At 41.1% G+C, this 17839-nt stretch overlaps 1 protein-coding gene across 1 annotated transcript in view; it reads left to right on the top strand.

The window, feature by feature from the left end:
- Positions 1–1885: 1885 nt before the first annotated feature.
- Positions 1886–17839, top strand: part of SETD1A (SET domain containing 1A, histone lysine methyltransferase) — a 33945-nt gene continuing 17991 nt past the window's right edge. The window contains 11 exon segments of the mRNA XM_070767087.1: positions 1886–2086; positions 3822–3963; positions 5272–5424; positions 11123–11218; positions 11540–11810; positions 11928–12034; positions 12468–12688; positions 12849–13893; positions 14632–15558; positions 16556–16732; positions 17731–17818. Of these exon segments, the coding sequence (XP_070623188.1) occupies positions 5287–5424; positions 11123–11218; positions 11540–11810; positions 11928–12034; positions 12468–12688; positions 12849–13893; positions 14632–15558; positions 16556–16732; positions 17731–17818 (3070 nt within the window). The 5' untranslated portion in view covers positions 1886–2086; positions 3822–3963; positions 5272–5286.

Genomic DNA, 17839 nt, shown 5'->3' with positions numbered 1-17839 from the left:
TCATCATGATGTCACCAGCAGGTCGCTATCAGTTTCAAGTGAACTGGTTGAAATTAAGGGAAACCCACTCCTGAGTGGAGGAGAAATGCATGCGTCTTTATTTGACAGGACTGCTATAAAGATAGTCCTCGACTTACAACAGTTCATTTAGAGACTGTTCGGTTACAGCGGCACTGAGAAAAGTGGCTGATAGTTTTTCACCTACAACTTTTGTAACATTCCCCATGATCATCTGATCAGTATTCAGACACTTGGCAACTGATTCATACTTAAGACTGTTGCTGTGTGCCAAGGTCATGTGATGCCCTTGTACAATTTTCTGGCAAACAAAATCAAAGCCAGATTCACTTATACACCCTAGTAACAAATGCAATGCTTCACTTAACAACTGCGGCAAGAAATATTGTAAAATGGGGCAAAACTCACTTAAACGTCTCACTGAACAACAGAAATTTTGGACTCACTTGTGGTGGCAAGTTGAGGATTATCTGTACAGTATTAGCACAGCCTTCTGCTATTGGCTCTCAGCTATGCCTACTTGCTGCAAATGTAGCAATATAAAAATTGGGGCTCAATTCTGGTCATTAAATCGAGGAATATATGTACCCCCCACTCCCACCTGTATGTCTCCCATCCCTAAGAAAACTTCAGGAAGCCTATAGAAACATAGATTGACTGCAGTAAAAGACTTCATGGTCCATCTAGTCTGTCCTTATACTATTTCCTGTATTTTATCTTAGGGTGGATATGTTTGTCCCAGGCATGTTTAAATTCAAGTTTTACCAACCACATCTGCTGGAAGTTTGTTCCAAGCATCTATTATCTCTTTCAGTGAAACGTTGCTTCTGATCTTTCCCCCAGATTGTGCCCCCTTTTTCTTGTGTTCACGTCCCTATTAAAAACACTTCCCTCCTGAACCTTATAAAAATCTGTATAGACGCAATACCGCAGAGAAATAGTTGTGCTCTTCCCTGCCGGATTCCCCAATGGAAGCTGATACCCATGCACCTGTGTTGAAAAAATCGCTATTCTGCCACATAACGAATTAAAATATATACAGTATTTTAAAATATGTCCCCTCTGGACTTGGGAGCCTGAGCAGATCCCACTGTCTCCAAACCGCCCTACAGCTTAGCCAGGCATCCTTTCCGTCTTGTTTCTCTTCTGGGATTCAAACCCACGAGATTACACCGTTTTAGCTAGGAGGGAACGAGCCAAAGGCGGCTTTCGAGGAACTGGAGTCTCCATTTTAGCTTCATTCTCGCAGCAGAAGTAGCTCTGGCCCTTCTGCTCTGAGGCGAGAAGTGTCGCCTGTCCCGTTAGAAGGAGCGTCGGCTTCCCTCACGCCGATTCGCCCTTTCGCCCTTTGCCGAACTGAGGGAAAAATTTCCACCGGGGCCACCTCGCGCCTCACAAGACATCCCGACGCCAGGGCGGAACGTCGGGTCCTTGAAGTGACAGTTTTTTCTTCTCCCCCCCTATCAGCCAGGAAAGAATCTGCGAGGACGGAATCGCCGCCTCGTTTCCCTTCGTCGGAGTCTAGCGGCCATTTCGGAACCACCGATTCGTCTCGAGGAAACGCTCGGCGAGAACGCCGGAAAAAAAAATTCAGAGCGCCGCCGAGCCGCCCGAAAACTCCTGTCATTTGTGCCGGCGTACTCGGAGGGCCAGGCGGTGAGAATCGGATTTTTTCCCCTTTCCTGCTTGCCTCGAAAGTACCGATTAGAGGAACAAAAAGAGACCCGTCGGGCCCAGCCTCGCGCAGAGGCGGGGTTAATAGAAAGGAAGGGGAAAAAAGGAGCGCGAAATCTCGCGAGGCCCGACGTGAGACGCACTCTCTTGAGTGCGTTGGCCCCGCCCACTGGACCCTATCGGTGGCGGTGGAAGCGGCAGCTTGTCACCCCCCTTCTTCCCCCCTTTCCCTCTTTTCTTCTTCTCCCCTTTTTCCCTTTCGTCCTTCCCTCACAGGGCGCGAGGCAGGAAGGCAAGACAAGCGGCGGAGCGCGAGGCCGCACCGGAGGAGGAGGAGCAGGAGGAGGGGGCCGCGCGTGCGCCCCCTTGAGCGGAGGAAGGGGGGGAGGAGCGGGTAGGAGCAGGTGACGCGCGATGGTCGGATCTGGGGGGCGACGACAAGGGTTCGACACCCTCTCACCTTTCCCCCACGGCTACGGCTCGGGACTGACGGGCGGAGGGGGGCCGTAGGAGCGGCTCGCGCCTGAGTGACGGGTGTGTTGGGCGGGGGGCGGGGGTGTTAGGCGCGCGTGAGGGGATGAGGGACCGCGCATTTGGTGGGCGGGGTCGGGGGGTACCTGATGGAGAAGGGGAGCCCCTGAGGGGGGGGCGCGGGTTTGAGGAAGAGGAGGCTGAGGGGAGTTGGAAATGGGTGGGTGGGGATTTAAGAGAAGGTGTAATATGGGTGATGGGGGCAATAGCCGAAATGGGGTCCAGAGAGGAGGAGGTGCAAAGAAGAGAAAGTTCCCTCAGGGTGGGATGGAGGGGGTGAGTCTTGGCTGAGGAAAGAGAGAAAGAGCCCCCCCCCACACACAGACAAATCGTTTTTACCTGCACAGAAGGTTGTGTTTCTCTGTGGGCTACATCCCATCAAGGTCCCTCCTCGAAAGCGATGGACGAACAATCATCCTCATTATCACCACTACATCTCCTGAACCAGCAAAATTTGGGAGACAGGTTATTATGGAAGTTGGACATCTTTCTAAGGATGGGACGCTGTAATGTAGACGGTTACGCTGGATGTCTGAAAAAGGGAGGCTTTCAGTGTGAAAAGGTGTGAGAAGGCATTTGGCCAGAGGAGGAGGAATGGTTTTGAGGGGTCCTGTTGAGGGACCCTTTCTCAAATTACAGTACAGTACATCAGATTGATCCATGCCTCCAATCCAGTCCCAGGCACCTTCCTTCAGCCAATCTTAACCCTTTTCATACAGTTTGTGTCATTAAGTAAATTGGGGAAAAGAATCTAGCAGGTATTTAGAAGAGATAGCATGAGGTCAGAGAGGGTCTCTTGTGTTCCTTGGAGAACACAAGCAGGGACAAGATAGTAATACAGTGGGAGAGCAATATTCTATAGAGACGGGACACTGGAGGTTAAAGATAAGGGCACAGAAGGAAATACACTTCAGTTGTGGGGATATTGGGAGATTAAGGAGAAACAGATGGTATCTTCCTTGTGGAGATGGGAAAATTGAGAGAATTGCTTGAGAAGGGCAGGTAATTGGTAATGACACTTCTCTGTAAGATAAAGAAGCATCAAGAAATTAAAACTATGGAGCAAATCAGAGATTGAAGATGGGCTTTTTTAGCTGTAAAGGAAATAGAGGTTAAATACTTGATGTAAAAACGTAGACAACTGAAACAAGAGGGCAAATCTTTGTCAGTAGACTTTGTAGGATTAGAAAATATATATTTATATTATTTATTATTCCCTTGGCAAAAGAACTGAACTCTGGGAATTTCCTCACAGGAAATTTGCTTAGCTTATTGTTTATGGGTTTAGTTTGCTCCATTTTGTTTGACTAAATACCTGTAATGTTCATTTTTAAAATTATTTGAATAATTTGGGGGAGGGTTGGGGGGGTTTGGTTTTTTTGGTGAACACATATATTTTTTCATATGGAAGTGATCATCCCCAAAAGTTCAAATTTGGATTTCCATATCTAGATTTAATCTCTTATTGGAATTTTGCATATAAAATCAGAATGCTATAATATTACTGCTTGATAATGTTTCAGAATTCAACTTTGAATCCCTCATGAGAATATGTCATGTTGCTTGCTTTTTAAAACACGTTTCTACTTTCTTCCTAGTTTCTTAGATATTCTGTTTCAAATTATGGATTGAACCAACTGTTACCCGATTTTATTGGGAAAGAGAAAATAATACTTGTATAGCTAGCTATACATTGAAATTTACCAGTAGTTTAACCACAGAAGAGATCATCTATATCAGGTTTAAATTTATTCCTTTCTTTTACTGTGATATAATTTCTATGTACTCTGAGATATGTATGCCTGTCCTTACACAATTAGCAGCTGCACACAGGAGTAGACTGTAAGTTAAAAGGGTTTTCAAGAGTGCATTTCTACTTAAAAATAGTTCAATACTTTTAAAAAAGATAATCTGCTGGCAGATTATGAATACCTTGATGTATGAAGTATGATTTAGGATCAAGTAAAAATGAAGGAAATTAAAATTTATAGTCAGGGATTTTTTAAAAAAAATATATTGATAATTTTATAATATTGTGGCATATACTACTACGAGGTTTTTCCCAACAGTTTTTGGTCAGCCATCTACCTACATAATTTAAGTTCCAAGATGTTTTGATTCAGGGATGGATATCTGAATAGAGGAGATAGTCCATTTCTAAATGCCTTCATAAGGCAATAGTATAATTTTATTAAAGAACCATTATTTTTCTGACTTTCAAGATCTATTTGGTATCATCTTATATTTCTTTATATAAGAAAAGTCCTGTCTTATTTAGATCGTACTTCAATTTCTGAGGTTGCATATCATTTGCTAACCAAATATTTCCTCAGTCATTAGAAATAGAGGTTTACTTTTGTTTTCAAAAAATGACAATTTTAAAAGTCTCAATGTTCTCGTTAAAACAGTTAAGCAAATTTCTGTGTGCTACATTTTGTGGATTCACTCTGCCTCTGAACAAATAAGACTATAGAATCATGAGCCCAGGCAGTTCTGTTCTGTTCTAAGTATATTGAATTATATTAGTCTTCTACTTGCTTTGATTAATATAAATATGTTCCTTGAAAAATGACCTCAGCTTTTAGTAGTTTGTTCTAGTCAGGAGTATTGTCTATCTTGTATTGAAACAATTATGATAGAATGCTAGACAAAGAATATTGAAGTATTTGGTATTTAGTAGCACTATTCAGGGAAAGGGTGAGCACTGAGCAAGTATATTGACCAGGCCTTATAATCTAGGATATCATGTGAACACAGCAGTTGGAGTTCATTCAGCTATTTTCAAAATCAACTTCTGTAAGTATGGTAGCTCTGGGAATGCTAAACAGATCTTGAAATAGATGTAGGAGAAATTTTGTGAGCAGTGTTTCACAGTGCTTAATATTAAAACTTCTGATTCCTTTATATACAGAAAGTTGTCCCTAGATGCTGATTCTGAGTATGAAAGTTTCAGAGGTGGATGGCACTAGAATCTCTCAATGAAATTACTTCTGCTGGAAATAAGCACGTGATTTAATATATTGCTTTGATTCCATGTGCATTCTGCAGTGTAAATGAGTCAGAATGGATCAGGAAGGTGGGGGTGACTTCCAGAAAACCCCTAACTTCCAGTGGAGAAACTACAAGCTCATTGTTGATCCTATGCTTAAAGATGGCCCACATAAGGTCTACCGCTATGACGGAGTGCATTTCAGCACTAATGTAAGTGGACAGTATTGGATTTTTAAATATTATCTTTCCTAAATTGTAAAACGTGAGTCATTCCTACTGAGGATGGATACTCTAATATTTGGTAATGCTTTTAGGTCATCTTAAAATCTTTTCCAGATTCTATGTAGTTTTTATTATTTATTTATTTATTTATTTGATTTTTATGCCTCCCTTCTCCTGAGATTCAGGACGGCTCACAACATGTAGAAATCTAAATAAAATTAACAGAATATAATCCCCATAATTAAAAGTTAACCATAGATTTATCCATCATCCATCACACGTTCCTTTATTGGGTGGGGCATGGTGTTAAAATTTCAATGGCCCCAGGCCTGTTGGCAGAGGTGGGTCTTTAAAAGTTTATGGAAGGCAGGGAGCGTGGGGGCAATACGGATCTCTGAGGGGAGCTTATTCCAGAGGGCCGGGACCACCACAGAGGAGGCTCTTCCCCTAGGTCCCACCAAATGACATTGTCTGGCTGACGGGTCCTGGAGAAGACCAACTCTGTGGGACCTGACCGGCTGCTGAGATGCATGAGGCAGAAGATGGTCCTGTAAGTAAACTGCTCCCATGCCATGTAGGGCTTTATAGGTCATAACCAACACTTTGAATTGTGTTCAGAGAGTAATCAGTAGCCAGTGCAATTCACGGAGCGCTGTAGAAACATGAGCATACCTTGGGAGGCACATGATTGCTCACGGCTGCATTCTGTATTCCCTGCAATCTCCGAGCATTCTTCAAAGGTAGCCCCATGTAGAAAGCATTGCAGTAGTGATAAGGGCATGAGCGACTGTGAGTAGAGATTCCGTGTCCAAATAGGGCTGCAACTGGTGCACCAGACAAACCTGGGTGAATGTTCCCCTCACCACAGCTGAAAGTTGGTGTTCTAAAGTCAGCTGTGAATCGAGGAGGACACTCAAGTTGCAGACCCTCTCTGAGGGGGTCAAAAGTCCCCCTACCCAGAGTAATGGATGGACAGATGGGATTGTCCTTGGGAGGTAAAACCCATAGCCACTCCATCTTGTTGGGGTAGCATCTGAGCCTGTTGATACCCATCCAAACCCTAACAGCCTCCAGACACTGGCACATTACTTCCACGCTTCACTGAGAGAACACAGGGTGGAAATGTACAGCTGAGTGTCGTCAGCATACCCCGTGTCGTAGGATAGTCTCTGCCAGTTGTTTCATGTAATATTAAACAGCAGGGGGGAGAGGACCAACTCCTGAGGAACCCCACAAAGGAGGGACCTAGGAATCGACCTCTGACCCCCTGCCAAAGCTGACTGACCGACTGGAAAGGTAGGAGGTGAACCACAGTAAAACAATGCCTCCCACTCCTAACCCCCCCCTTTTTTTCTTTATGCACTGTGTTTTGCTAACATTTTAGTTTGCTTTCCATATCTTACATCTGAGCAGATCCAGTGCAATGTGACACAAATCTTTGGATGAATCAGTTCTGTACTAATCCTTGTCCAGCTTTTTCATAACTGCCACAAGCTCCTCATTCCATACTGCTCTGTGTGTGTCATTCTACATTTAGATTGTGTAAATTAATTAGCACAAGAACCTGAATACTTTCCATAATTTCCAAAAGGGCCGTTGCCAAAAATTCTGATATTTCCTTCTGTCATATTGAGGTTGGCTTTTAGGAATGTCATCTACATTACCACTTGCCAATTTTGATACTATTTTGTACTATCTAGCATGCACTAGATTTCTGCTGTGAAAATTGGCTAGTGGATCTTGTGTGTTGTCTCTGATAAAGAGACCTGTGGTTCATTTGAGCCTGTCGATAGTCTAGGAATCCAAAAAAGGTGGTATTTTAATGAGGGAGAAGGTAGGAGTTGATTGGATTTAGGTAGTGTCTAAGCTTTTGCTTAAAATCTCATAGTAGGCCAGTGATTTTCTTAGCATGCTCAAGCATTTAACTCCACTAAAATCAGTAGGAGTTTAACTTACTTTCTTTTTTTAATATATGTTGATCATATATTAGTATACACATATATTTCTGTGTATACTAAGAAGACAAAAATTGCAAGACTTTTTCTTAGAAAGTTAGCTACTATGTATTTTAACATTATGAAAAGTGCATTATGATTAAGGCTTATGATACCGAAAGGATAAAGTTTTTGATAGTTTCCAAGTCTATTTATTCATAGTCTATACTGTGTAACAGCAAATGGAGAAGTTAAGGACAACCATATTTTCCTTTCTAATTCAATCAAGAGATAGGTCCTAAGTTCCATAAATAAGATTATTTGTTAGTTTTTAACCCTGCTGTTCTGTTCGGGTCGTATGTGACCCGAAGCCAAGTTTGAGTCCCTGTAAAAAATTTTCCCTGCATATCTGAAACTTGAAATTTCATGACTTTTCATCATTTCAGGGGTTCTCTCTATGAGAATTTTTTTGGGGGGGGTGGGGGGCTTAGTTTTTGCTGAGCAAAAAAAGTTCCTAATGTTATGTTCGGGTCACATACGACCCGGACCGAAAACACTTCATTTGAAGTGCTTATGTTTGGTCAATTTGAAAACTTTTTTCACTTGGAAAGTAGTCTGAACATTTCTGCACACAATGATATGAAAATTGAAATGAAAAAATTAATCCTTACTGGTTTATTTTGCACATAAATGTGCCGCCCCCCCCGTTTTTGTGATTTTTTTTCAATTTATGGATAGTTTTGCTTGCAAAATCCATTCTATTTTACTGGAGTTGGTGTGGGATTGGTAGCTTGAACATTTCTGAATATAAGAAAAATATAAAGGAACTGAAAAAAATGATTCTTACTGGTTTTTTAACATCAGAAATAAGGCCTCCCCCCCCCCCTCGGCTGCTTGCAATCATTTTCACTTTTTATTTTTTTATGCTCCAAATCCGAAATATTCTTTAAAATCTTAGGCATTCATTTACTCAATTTAACAATGCTGGTCATCAAAAAATATTTTTGGGGTGGTGGCTAATTGTTTTCTGGGCAAAAAAAAATCATAACTTAAAATCTGTTTCTGTTCGTATATGACAGGACCAAAAATATTTTTTTTAGGTACTTGAATTTAATCTTTTTGAAAACTTTTTCAACTGGAAAACTAGTTTGAACATTTATGAACATAATGATATGAAAATTGAACTGGAAAAATTGAGACTTATATTTTTATTTTGATCAAAAAGCCCCTCCCCCCATCCTTTCTGAATTTCGTGTCAATTTATATTTTTTAAGGCTACAAATCCCTAAGGAATTTTCCCCCAAAAGGTTTGATATACTAAATTGAACATTTCTGAACATGAGAAAAATATAAATGAACTGAAAAAAATGGTTCTTATTGGTTTATTTTTGCCACAAAAGGGCCACCCCCCCCGGCCTTGCTGTGTGCCATTATTGTCACTGTTTATACATATTTGTCTATAAATATTTGGAATATCCTTTTGAAAATCAACCACATTGTAGCCAGATAACTAATTTTATGAAAGAAATCCATTTTACTAAAAAAAAGTATGTAAGTTTGAAATTAACAGCATAATTTTTATATAAATTGAAATAAATTTATATGCAAAATAAACCAATATGCATCAATTTTTCCAGTTCAATTTTCATATCATTATGTTCAGAAATGTTCAAGCTACAAATCCCACACCAACTTTAGCAAAATAGAATGCATTCTGCTAGCAAAACTATCCATAAAGTAAAGACTATTTCACAAAAACGGGGGGAGGCACATTTATGTGCAAAATAAACCAATAAGGATTATTTTTTTCAGTTCAATTTTCATATCATTGTGTGCAGTAATGTTCAAGCTACCAATCCCACACCAACTTTAGTAAAATAGAATGCATTTTGCAAGCAAAACTATCCATAAATTGAAAAAAAATCACAAAAACGGGGGGGGGGCGGCACATTTATGTGCAAAATAAACCAATAAGGATTAATTTTTTCATTTCAATTTTCATATCATTGTGTGCAGAAATGTTCAGACTACTTTCCAAGTGAAAAAAGTTTTCAAATTGACCAAACATAAGCACTTCAAATGAAGTGTTTTCTGTCCGGGTCGTATGTGACCCGAACATATCACTAGGAACTTTTTTCGAACAGCATACAAGGGTTAAAGTCCCAATCAATTCTTAATAAGAACTATCATAAAAGAGAAATGGGAACAGGCCTGGAAGCACTATGAAACTCGGTCCTTGTTTCTTAGTTGCTAATCATACTTACATATTTTCTCTTTTACACACTCAGCCATTCATTATCTAATTATTTGTTCATGCTTAACATCATTTTCTTAAGCATGCTGTTCTTCTAATTTCCTGAAAAGGAAATATTTTGAAATCCCACTGAAATATAAAACATATTCCACTGTAATCTGTATCAAATTGAAGTATGCCAATTTTTTCAGTCAAAATATTTGCATCATGAAACATTTAAATATCCGAATGCCAATGATACCTTACTTACAAGTTTTCCAGTATTAAAACAGACAGTTCAGGTTGTGAAACAAAGACTAGAACGATATACTTTAAGGCCAGTATAAGGTCACTATTTATTCTGAAATAGATAGTGTATCCTAGTTTAGGACTGGAATGTTTTTTGTCTGTCGCTTGATTTGTGGAAAAAGTACTGTTGAGAAGAATCCAGAAATAAATGTATGGCTTATGCCAAACACTGGAAGTATTTTAACTCTGAAGCTCAAAACACTTCTAAAAAGCAACAGACTATCTTGCACTCAGCATGGGACATTTCACAATTTGTGGTTGAAACATTTGCACACCCTTAGAATTGGAACATTCATTTTTCTAAATTTCATTTATTCTAATATACTGTGCTTGAGGTTTGATAGAACTCATTTTCTGATAATTCAGCTTTAGATGGTTGTCTAATTTGCCTGAATGTATTTTTAATACTATTCTACTTTTGGATTAGCAGGAGATGCTGTGACTATAGAGTCATGTAAATCACATTCATCTTTTTTTTTCTTAAATTCATAATGCCAGTTTTAGCTTGGTACTTGTACAGCACAAGCAAAATCAAAAGAACTGAAAAAAATCCTGCATTCTATAATTCAGAGGGATTTCAAGCTGTTATCTCTTTGAAATAAGATGTTACTTGAAGTGGAATGAGTCTTCTCTACTGTTTTTTTTTCTTTCTGTACAGAATGTTAGTTTCACATTCATAATAGCCTGTGAGGTTTTTCTTTATTAAGCATTGTTTTGCCAAACATCAGGACTAATAGTGACAAAATAATTTCAAAAACATTGAGAACTAGGAAAGAAAATTATTCCAGAATGATTTTTAAACCTTTTGTCAAATTTAGTGCCTTATTTATATATATATTTGACATTTGTGAATCCATATATAGAGAGTACGTGATATGACTATAATTGTGAACCAAACTTCCCAATTTATTAAGTGAAATGGTTATTAAATGAGTCATGCTTGATTGTATGACTTTTTTTTGCTGCAAATGATATTCATTGATATGTTGCCCATCTCAGAATAGTATTAATCTGGCTAGTATATAATAGTTATACTTATGTTTTGTTTAATGATGTTGAAAATCTTATTCATAATTCTCTTTTCATTGTATAGCTTCTAGAGTCAGATTGGTGAAATGGGCATATTAATTTGGTAAAAATCAGGAAGTACTTAATGCCATTTTGTCAATAAGGTTTTTTAATCACTACTACTTTCTAATCTTTTCTCAAGGATTCAGGTCACACTCCTGTAAAAGTTGTGCAGGATCCGAGACATAGGAAATGGTCCAAAACCAGAGATCTTTCTCTTCCTGTCCCAAAGTTTAAGGTAAGCTAGACTTACTTGGTTATAGATCATTTTTTCCTAATTCTCTTAAAGCTTCAAAATCCATTATCACAATACCAAGTATTATGTTCAGGGATTTAAATGGAGAGATATCTGCTTTATCTACTTCAAGGACCCGACATCTGGATCTAGCTGACCAAAGTTTAGTCCAGCAGAACTGTGATTTCCGAGTCTATCCTTATTGGCATTCTTTAAAATTTTTGCCACCTGCTAGTTGAATATTTTCTTACTTACTGGTATATATCATAACTGGAGGTTGATTTTAGCTTGCTCATCCCATCTTTCCTTCTGTCTTTGCTGCAGCTAGATGAGTACTATGTTGGCCAGATCCCTCTGAAAGAGGTGACTTTTGCCCGGCTCAATGATAACATCAAGGAATCCTTTCTATGTGAGATGTGCAAAAAGTATGGTGACATAGAGGATATTGAGATTCTGTATAATCCAAAGAATGGTAAGCACCTGGGCCTGGCCAAGGTGCTCTTCACCAGCACAAGGGGGGCAAAGGAGACAGTCAAGAACCTGCACAACACTTCAGTCATGGGCAACATCATCCATGCCCAGCTTGACATAAAAGGTAATGACCTTCCTTTAGTCGTTTTCCTAATTTAGTATCACCCCAACCCCCTTAATTTTGAATGGCATCTGCTTCCTATAAACTGGTGTTCTTGGGTTTTTGTTTTTTAAAAAACAGGTCAACAACGTATGAAATATTATGAACTGATTGTGAATGGCTCTTTCACACCCCAGACTGTCCCAACTGGAAACAAAATGCTGAATGAGAAGTTCTCAGCTGATTCGGTAATTTTAGAAATTTATTTGAACCTATTGGATTAGTTAAGGTGCCACTTTTTCCTTGCAAGATGTCCCCTGTAAGTTTTCTTCTCTGTTTAAGACTTGCTCTGTTTAAGAATTTGATCGCCCAGTAAGAGAAAATTTCTTACTAACTTCTGCTTTCTTGATACAATTAGGATACTGCCCCATTCCCTCTGCTGAACTGCATTCATTACCTACCTGCAAGGCTCTTTGCTTCAGGCAGTGCAGTCTTCAGTATTGTCATGTGTGCATTTTGATAAATGAAGTAGCTGAGCTAAGAAAATGTTGAGTGTCATGTAAGATAGAGGCTTACCTATTAGGCAGTGTGGCGTGAGCCAATTAGCTTTGCATTGTGCGTGAATTTTAGCTCTGGGCAAGAAGTGACTCCAAGCAATTGTCAACGTTATTCTTTTTACAGTCAGAGTCTCGAAGACACCATTCAGCCAATTCATTGTACCCGAGTAATGCAATGCCTTCAACGCCTGGCAACGGCACCCCTTGTTCTCAGGACACTCCGTATTCCAGTGGCCGACAAGACACACCTTCTTCCTATGGCCAGTACACACCACAGTCCCAGGGAACTCCATATACCCCGCGGGGAGGAACACCATATTCACAGGATTCTGCCTACTCTAGCAGGTAAGGGTTTCTCTCCCCCCCCCTCCTCACACACACACACAAGAGACAAGATTTGGGGAAATAATCTTAAATAATATATGAGCATTTCAGAGCCAGTTCATTGGGGGGAAGAAAAGATTGGCAGGTGCTTACGGAACGGCTTCTCTTTTTCCTCTCCAAGGCAAGGGACCCCAGGCTACTCAAGCTACCAGCCAGAGTCAACGTCATACAAATCCTCTCGGCATGAGAACAGCTTTTCGGACTCATACTTCCGCCGGCACTATGCTTCATCCTCATCCTCTTCATCTTCCTCCAGTCACTACCGCAGCAATGACCATCACTACCCCCCTTACGGTCAGCAGTTTGGTGGTGGCAGCAGCAGCAGCAGCAGCAGCGCTGTGGCCACAAGCAGTAGTAGCCGATATCAGCGCCTCTCATCCACATCAGGGCGATCCTCCTCCTCCTCCTCCTCCTCCTCTCATCGTTCTCATCCAAGGGAGGACTCTGGCTTCCATTCCCGACACAGAGAACGTTCTCAACGGGAGGATCCTATTCTTTCGTCCTCCATCATCACCACTACTCCTTCCACCTGCATTGTCACTGCAGCTTGCTCCTCGTCTGTGACAACGGCCTCAGAAAGCATTCAATTCCAGAACAGTCATGGTTTTGCCCAGCAGAGTGTGGAACACTTTCCAGCACCCAGTGTGCTCTACCCATCTTTCACAGCCACTCCGGAGCCCTTCTCTGTGCCTACAGAACCCCATGCTGTGGATCAGGATTACCGACTGCTCCCTACAGCAGAAACGTTTGCGGCCAACTCCCTGCCTCCCACAGAATTTCTTGCTCAGGAAACTAAAGAGAACATCAGTCCAGCAGTGATCGTAGCGCCGGTGATTGATGAGCGATCCCATTCTCCTGCTGTGCAGACTTCACCAGCCCGGTCTGGTTCCCCTGTCCCAGAGACTACCAATGAAAGCGTACCCTTTGCTCAGCACAGCAGTTTGGACTCCCGCATCGAGATGCTCCTGAAGGAGCAGCGGTCCAAGTTTTCTTTCCTCAATTCAGACACCGAAGAGGAAGACGAAGAGAAAGGGGGGGCCAAGGGAGCAGAGCCACATGGCCCCTGCACCCCACCACCACCTCTTCCAGTCAGCTTTGAAGATGTGGTGCCAGCCATGGATGTGGCAGTAGGAGATGAATCCCCGAAGGCTAATGGACAAGACAGAGTAAGTTTTCAGGATAGAATTGATATGAGTGGTTCTCTGTTGGCAGCCTCTAAACAAGCAATCTTCTGGGACAGAATACCATTCATACAGAAGAATGTTTCAGAGCTGATGTCTAAGGAAATTTGATAACGTACAAGTGTTCTTTTTTAAAGGCTCTAGGATAAAAACCCTCAGTGGGCCTGAAAAAATAGTATGTTTAGTGCCCAAAGAATATTAGGACAATAAAATGGAGCAGCCAGAGAATAGTTTTATTCTGCAATTTTGAACAGAAGCCCACTAGATCATAATATGCATACACATAATTTCCCCCTATCTGCATGCATTGAAAACTGCAGTTTTAAGTGTGTACAATGTGAATCATTTTAATAGTATGTCTGCTTAATTTGCATGCTTACTAGATAGCAATTTTGTTGATCTTGCAGATAATCAATTCTTGGGAACTAAACGGATTACTTAACCAGGCAATGTTTAGAACTAGAAATCAGACTAATAACCATTCTGTAATCAAACTTTTTAAAGTTTGGCTGATGAGGATCTGTTTTTCTTGATTTTTACGCTGAGAATATCAGTAGCTTTATTAGATTGGGCAGGTGAGGAGAATGCAGGAATAGGGGACTCATATTTTGCCAGCTGCAAGTGAGAATTGATTGAACTGCCTTCAGGTGAATAGATTATCTGCCTAATTCATTCACTCTATCACTTTCTTTGCTGTTCTCTTTTCTTCTGATTCTTAATCAGGCATCTCAACAGTCTTCAGGTGAAGACATGGAAATTTCCGAAGATGAAGCCGAAACTGAGCCTCCGACTCCTGTGGCAGGGGTGTCCGACCCACATTTTTCTATTATGCCGTCAGTTCTGGGCCACATGCAATTGGGGGTGTCTTCCTTTACTTCCCACCATCACCCAGAACCACCACCCTCTTATCCAATCCAGCCTCTCATGTCCGTCCCCATCCCTCACCTGGCGGGTAAAACACCCCATTCACTCTCTAATTTTGGCCAAGTCGGTCCCCGGCTTGGTCATCGTCTATCTGATTTCAGAGGACGAGGAAATGTGGTGGGTGGAGGCCGTGGCGCCCCGCACATCTATGACTTTGTCAACTCCATGGAGCTCATGAACCGGCTTGGCAACCAGTGGGGTGGGATGCCCATGTCCTTCCAGATGCAAACCCAGATGCTGAGCCGCCTTCAGCAGCTGCGTCAAAACAAAGGCCAGTATGAGGACCCTTTCTCCTATCACCGAGACGCAGCTTCTTTCTGTGGTCGCCCTCTGTATGGTGCTGGGTACTTACTGGAGCAGGGCAGTCACCACTTCCAGCGAGACCAACTTTTCATGCAGCAGCCATCAGCAGTTGGGACCTCAGAGCAGCAGCAGCAGCAGCAACAACAACAACAGCAACAACAACATTCCTCAGAGCAGCCGCCTCTCCCCCCTCCACAGAGGCTACTTGATTTTCGGACAGCTCCATGGGGGTATCAGGAAGAGGTGGCTCTACCGCCACCACTTCCTGAAGATCCACATGCCTGTGTAGTGGACAGTGTCCTTGCAACCCTCATGCAGGAAATGAAGAACATCATGCAGCGAGACCTCAATCGCAAGATGGTTGAGAATGTGGCTTTCAGCACCTTTGACAAGTGGTGGGAGTGCAAAGAGGAAAAGGCCAAGGTGATTTTGAGTTGCCATCCATTTGAGGCAAATTGGAAGTAAATGAGAGATAGATTATCTGCGTACAGATAGTCCTCGACTTACAAGTTACCGTATTTTTCAGAGTATAAGATGCATCTTTTTCCTCCCTAAATGAAAATTGTGTGTGTCTTATACTATGAATGTAGCTTTTTCAAAGGATTTTCCTCCAGCCCTAACTAGGTGTTAACAATCTTCACAGCTTCCTATTGTCTCCATAGAAGGTTTTTTCCTGCCCTAAGTCTTTGCAGACTTACTTTCATTCCTACTCCCTCTGAAAAAGACCTTCTGAGCCCTAACCAGGGAATAAAATAGTGTGCTGAAGCTGAATACACTAAGGACGCTAGCCAGATGAATACCTAGTAGGTAGATTTTTCTCCCTATTTTCCTCCCCCCAAAATAAGATGCATCTTATTCTCTGGTGCGTCTTATACTCTGAAAAATACGGTAATTTAGTGAGGATTTCAGGGTCCTGAAGTCACAGGATCCCCATTTGTCCATGAGGAAGCCAGGTTTGTTTAACAACTGTGTTTCTATTTAAGAACAATAATTCACTTGACAAATATGGTGAGAAAAGTCATAAAATGGAACAAAGTGACTTAATGTATTTCTCATGTAACATACATTTTTGGCTCAGTTAGTTGAGGTCTACCTGTATTGTTTATTTGAGTAGTTTAGCAATATTGGGCCTGAGGAGGTGTAGCAATATTGGGAAAGGAAGAGAGAGTGAGAGAGACAGATAGACAAAGACATTAATATATATGCATGTAGGTTGGCACCTTTATAAGAAAGTGAGTTATTTTATAAACTTTGAGATAAATAAAATAGTTCTCGGACTGTAGTTCTGTAGGCCACCTTACTACTTTGGAAGACTCTTCTGTTGTGAACCCTCCTTTTTTCCCCACATCCAGAATACTATTTTCTTCCACTATGCCCCATAATCATTCCATAAATAATGTTGCAATCTTATTGTCTTTAGCCTTTCCAGAACACTGTTAAACAGCTAGCCAAGGAAGAGGAGAAGGACAAAACCAAACTGAAAGATCCTGCCCTTCTGTCTCTAGTGGATTGGGCCAAGAGTGGTGGGACCGGTGGCCTGGAGAGCTTTGGCTTTGGAACTGGCTTTCGAGGAGTCCTTGGGCTGCCCTCCTTCAAGGTAAGGCTTAAGATACAGAAGGATCTTGACAGACCTGAACATTGGATACTATCTTAATAAAATGAAATTAATGGTGAAAAATTTAGGCAAGAAAAACAAAATACACAGGTACAGTATATGTGGTACTTGCTTAATAGTAGTAACTGAGAGGAGTCTTGGAGTCTTAGTGAGTCCTATCTTTTAAATAGAAGCCAGTAGTGTGTTGCAGTTGCCAAAAAAGCCAACACAGTTCTATGCGGCATAAACAAAAGGATAGAATCAAGATCATGTGAAGTATCAGTACCATTTTTTAATGTCTTGGTAAGGCAACATGTGAAATACTGCATCCAGTTTTGGTCACCACGATGTAGAAAATATGTTGGGACTAGGAAGAGAGCAACAGAGATGATAAAGGGACTAAAGGCTAAATATATAAAGAACAGTTTCTGGCATTGGATATGTTTAATGAAAAGAAGGACTAGGGTAAACATGATGGCAGTGTTCCAATATCTCAAGGGTTGCCACAAAGAAGAGGGAGTCAAGCTATTCTCCAAAGCACCTGAGGGCAGGATAAGAAGCAATGGGTGGAAACTAATAAAGGAAAGAAGCAACCTAGAGCTTTGGAGAAAATTCCTGACAGAACAATTATGGGTGGAATTGGTGGAAACTAATAAAGGAAAGAAGCAACCTAGAACTTTGGAGAAAATTCCTGACAGAACAATTAATTAGTGGGACAATTTGCCTTCAGATGTTGTAAATGCTCCAACACTAGATGTATAAGAAGAGATTGCATAACCATTTGTCTGAAGTGATGCAGGGTTTCCTGCCTAAGCAGGGTTGGACTAGAAGATCTCCAATATTCCTTCCAACTGCAATTCTATTCCATTCTACTCCATTCTAAAGGCCAGGATATCCCCCAAAAAACTAACCAACAGAGTTAGACTCATATTTTTTTAAGGAATTTGACTGCCATCTGAAACATAGTGCTCTACTCAGAAAACTCACTGTTTTTGCCACAGGTGAAAAGGAAAGAACCCTCTGAAATTTCAGAGTGCAGTGAAGTGAAGCAGCCCCGTCTTTCTACTCCTGCCGAAGAGGATGAGGAAGGTATGTAGCCTCACCTCTAGG

This window comes from Erythrolamprus reginae, chromosome Z (genome assembly GCF_031021105.1).
Source record: "Erythrolamprus reginae isolate rEryReg1 chromosome Z, rEryReg1.hap1, whole genome shotgun sequence".
NCBI lineage: Eukaryota > Metazoa > Chordata > Lepidosauria > Squamata > Dipsadidae > Erythrolamprus > Erythrolamprus reginae.
This window is presented reverse-complemented; position numbering and strand designations above follow the sequence as displayed.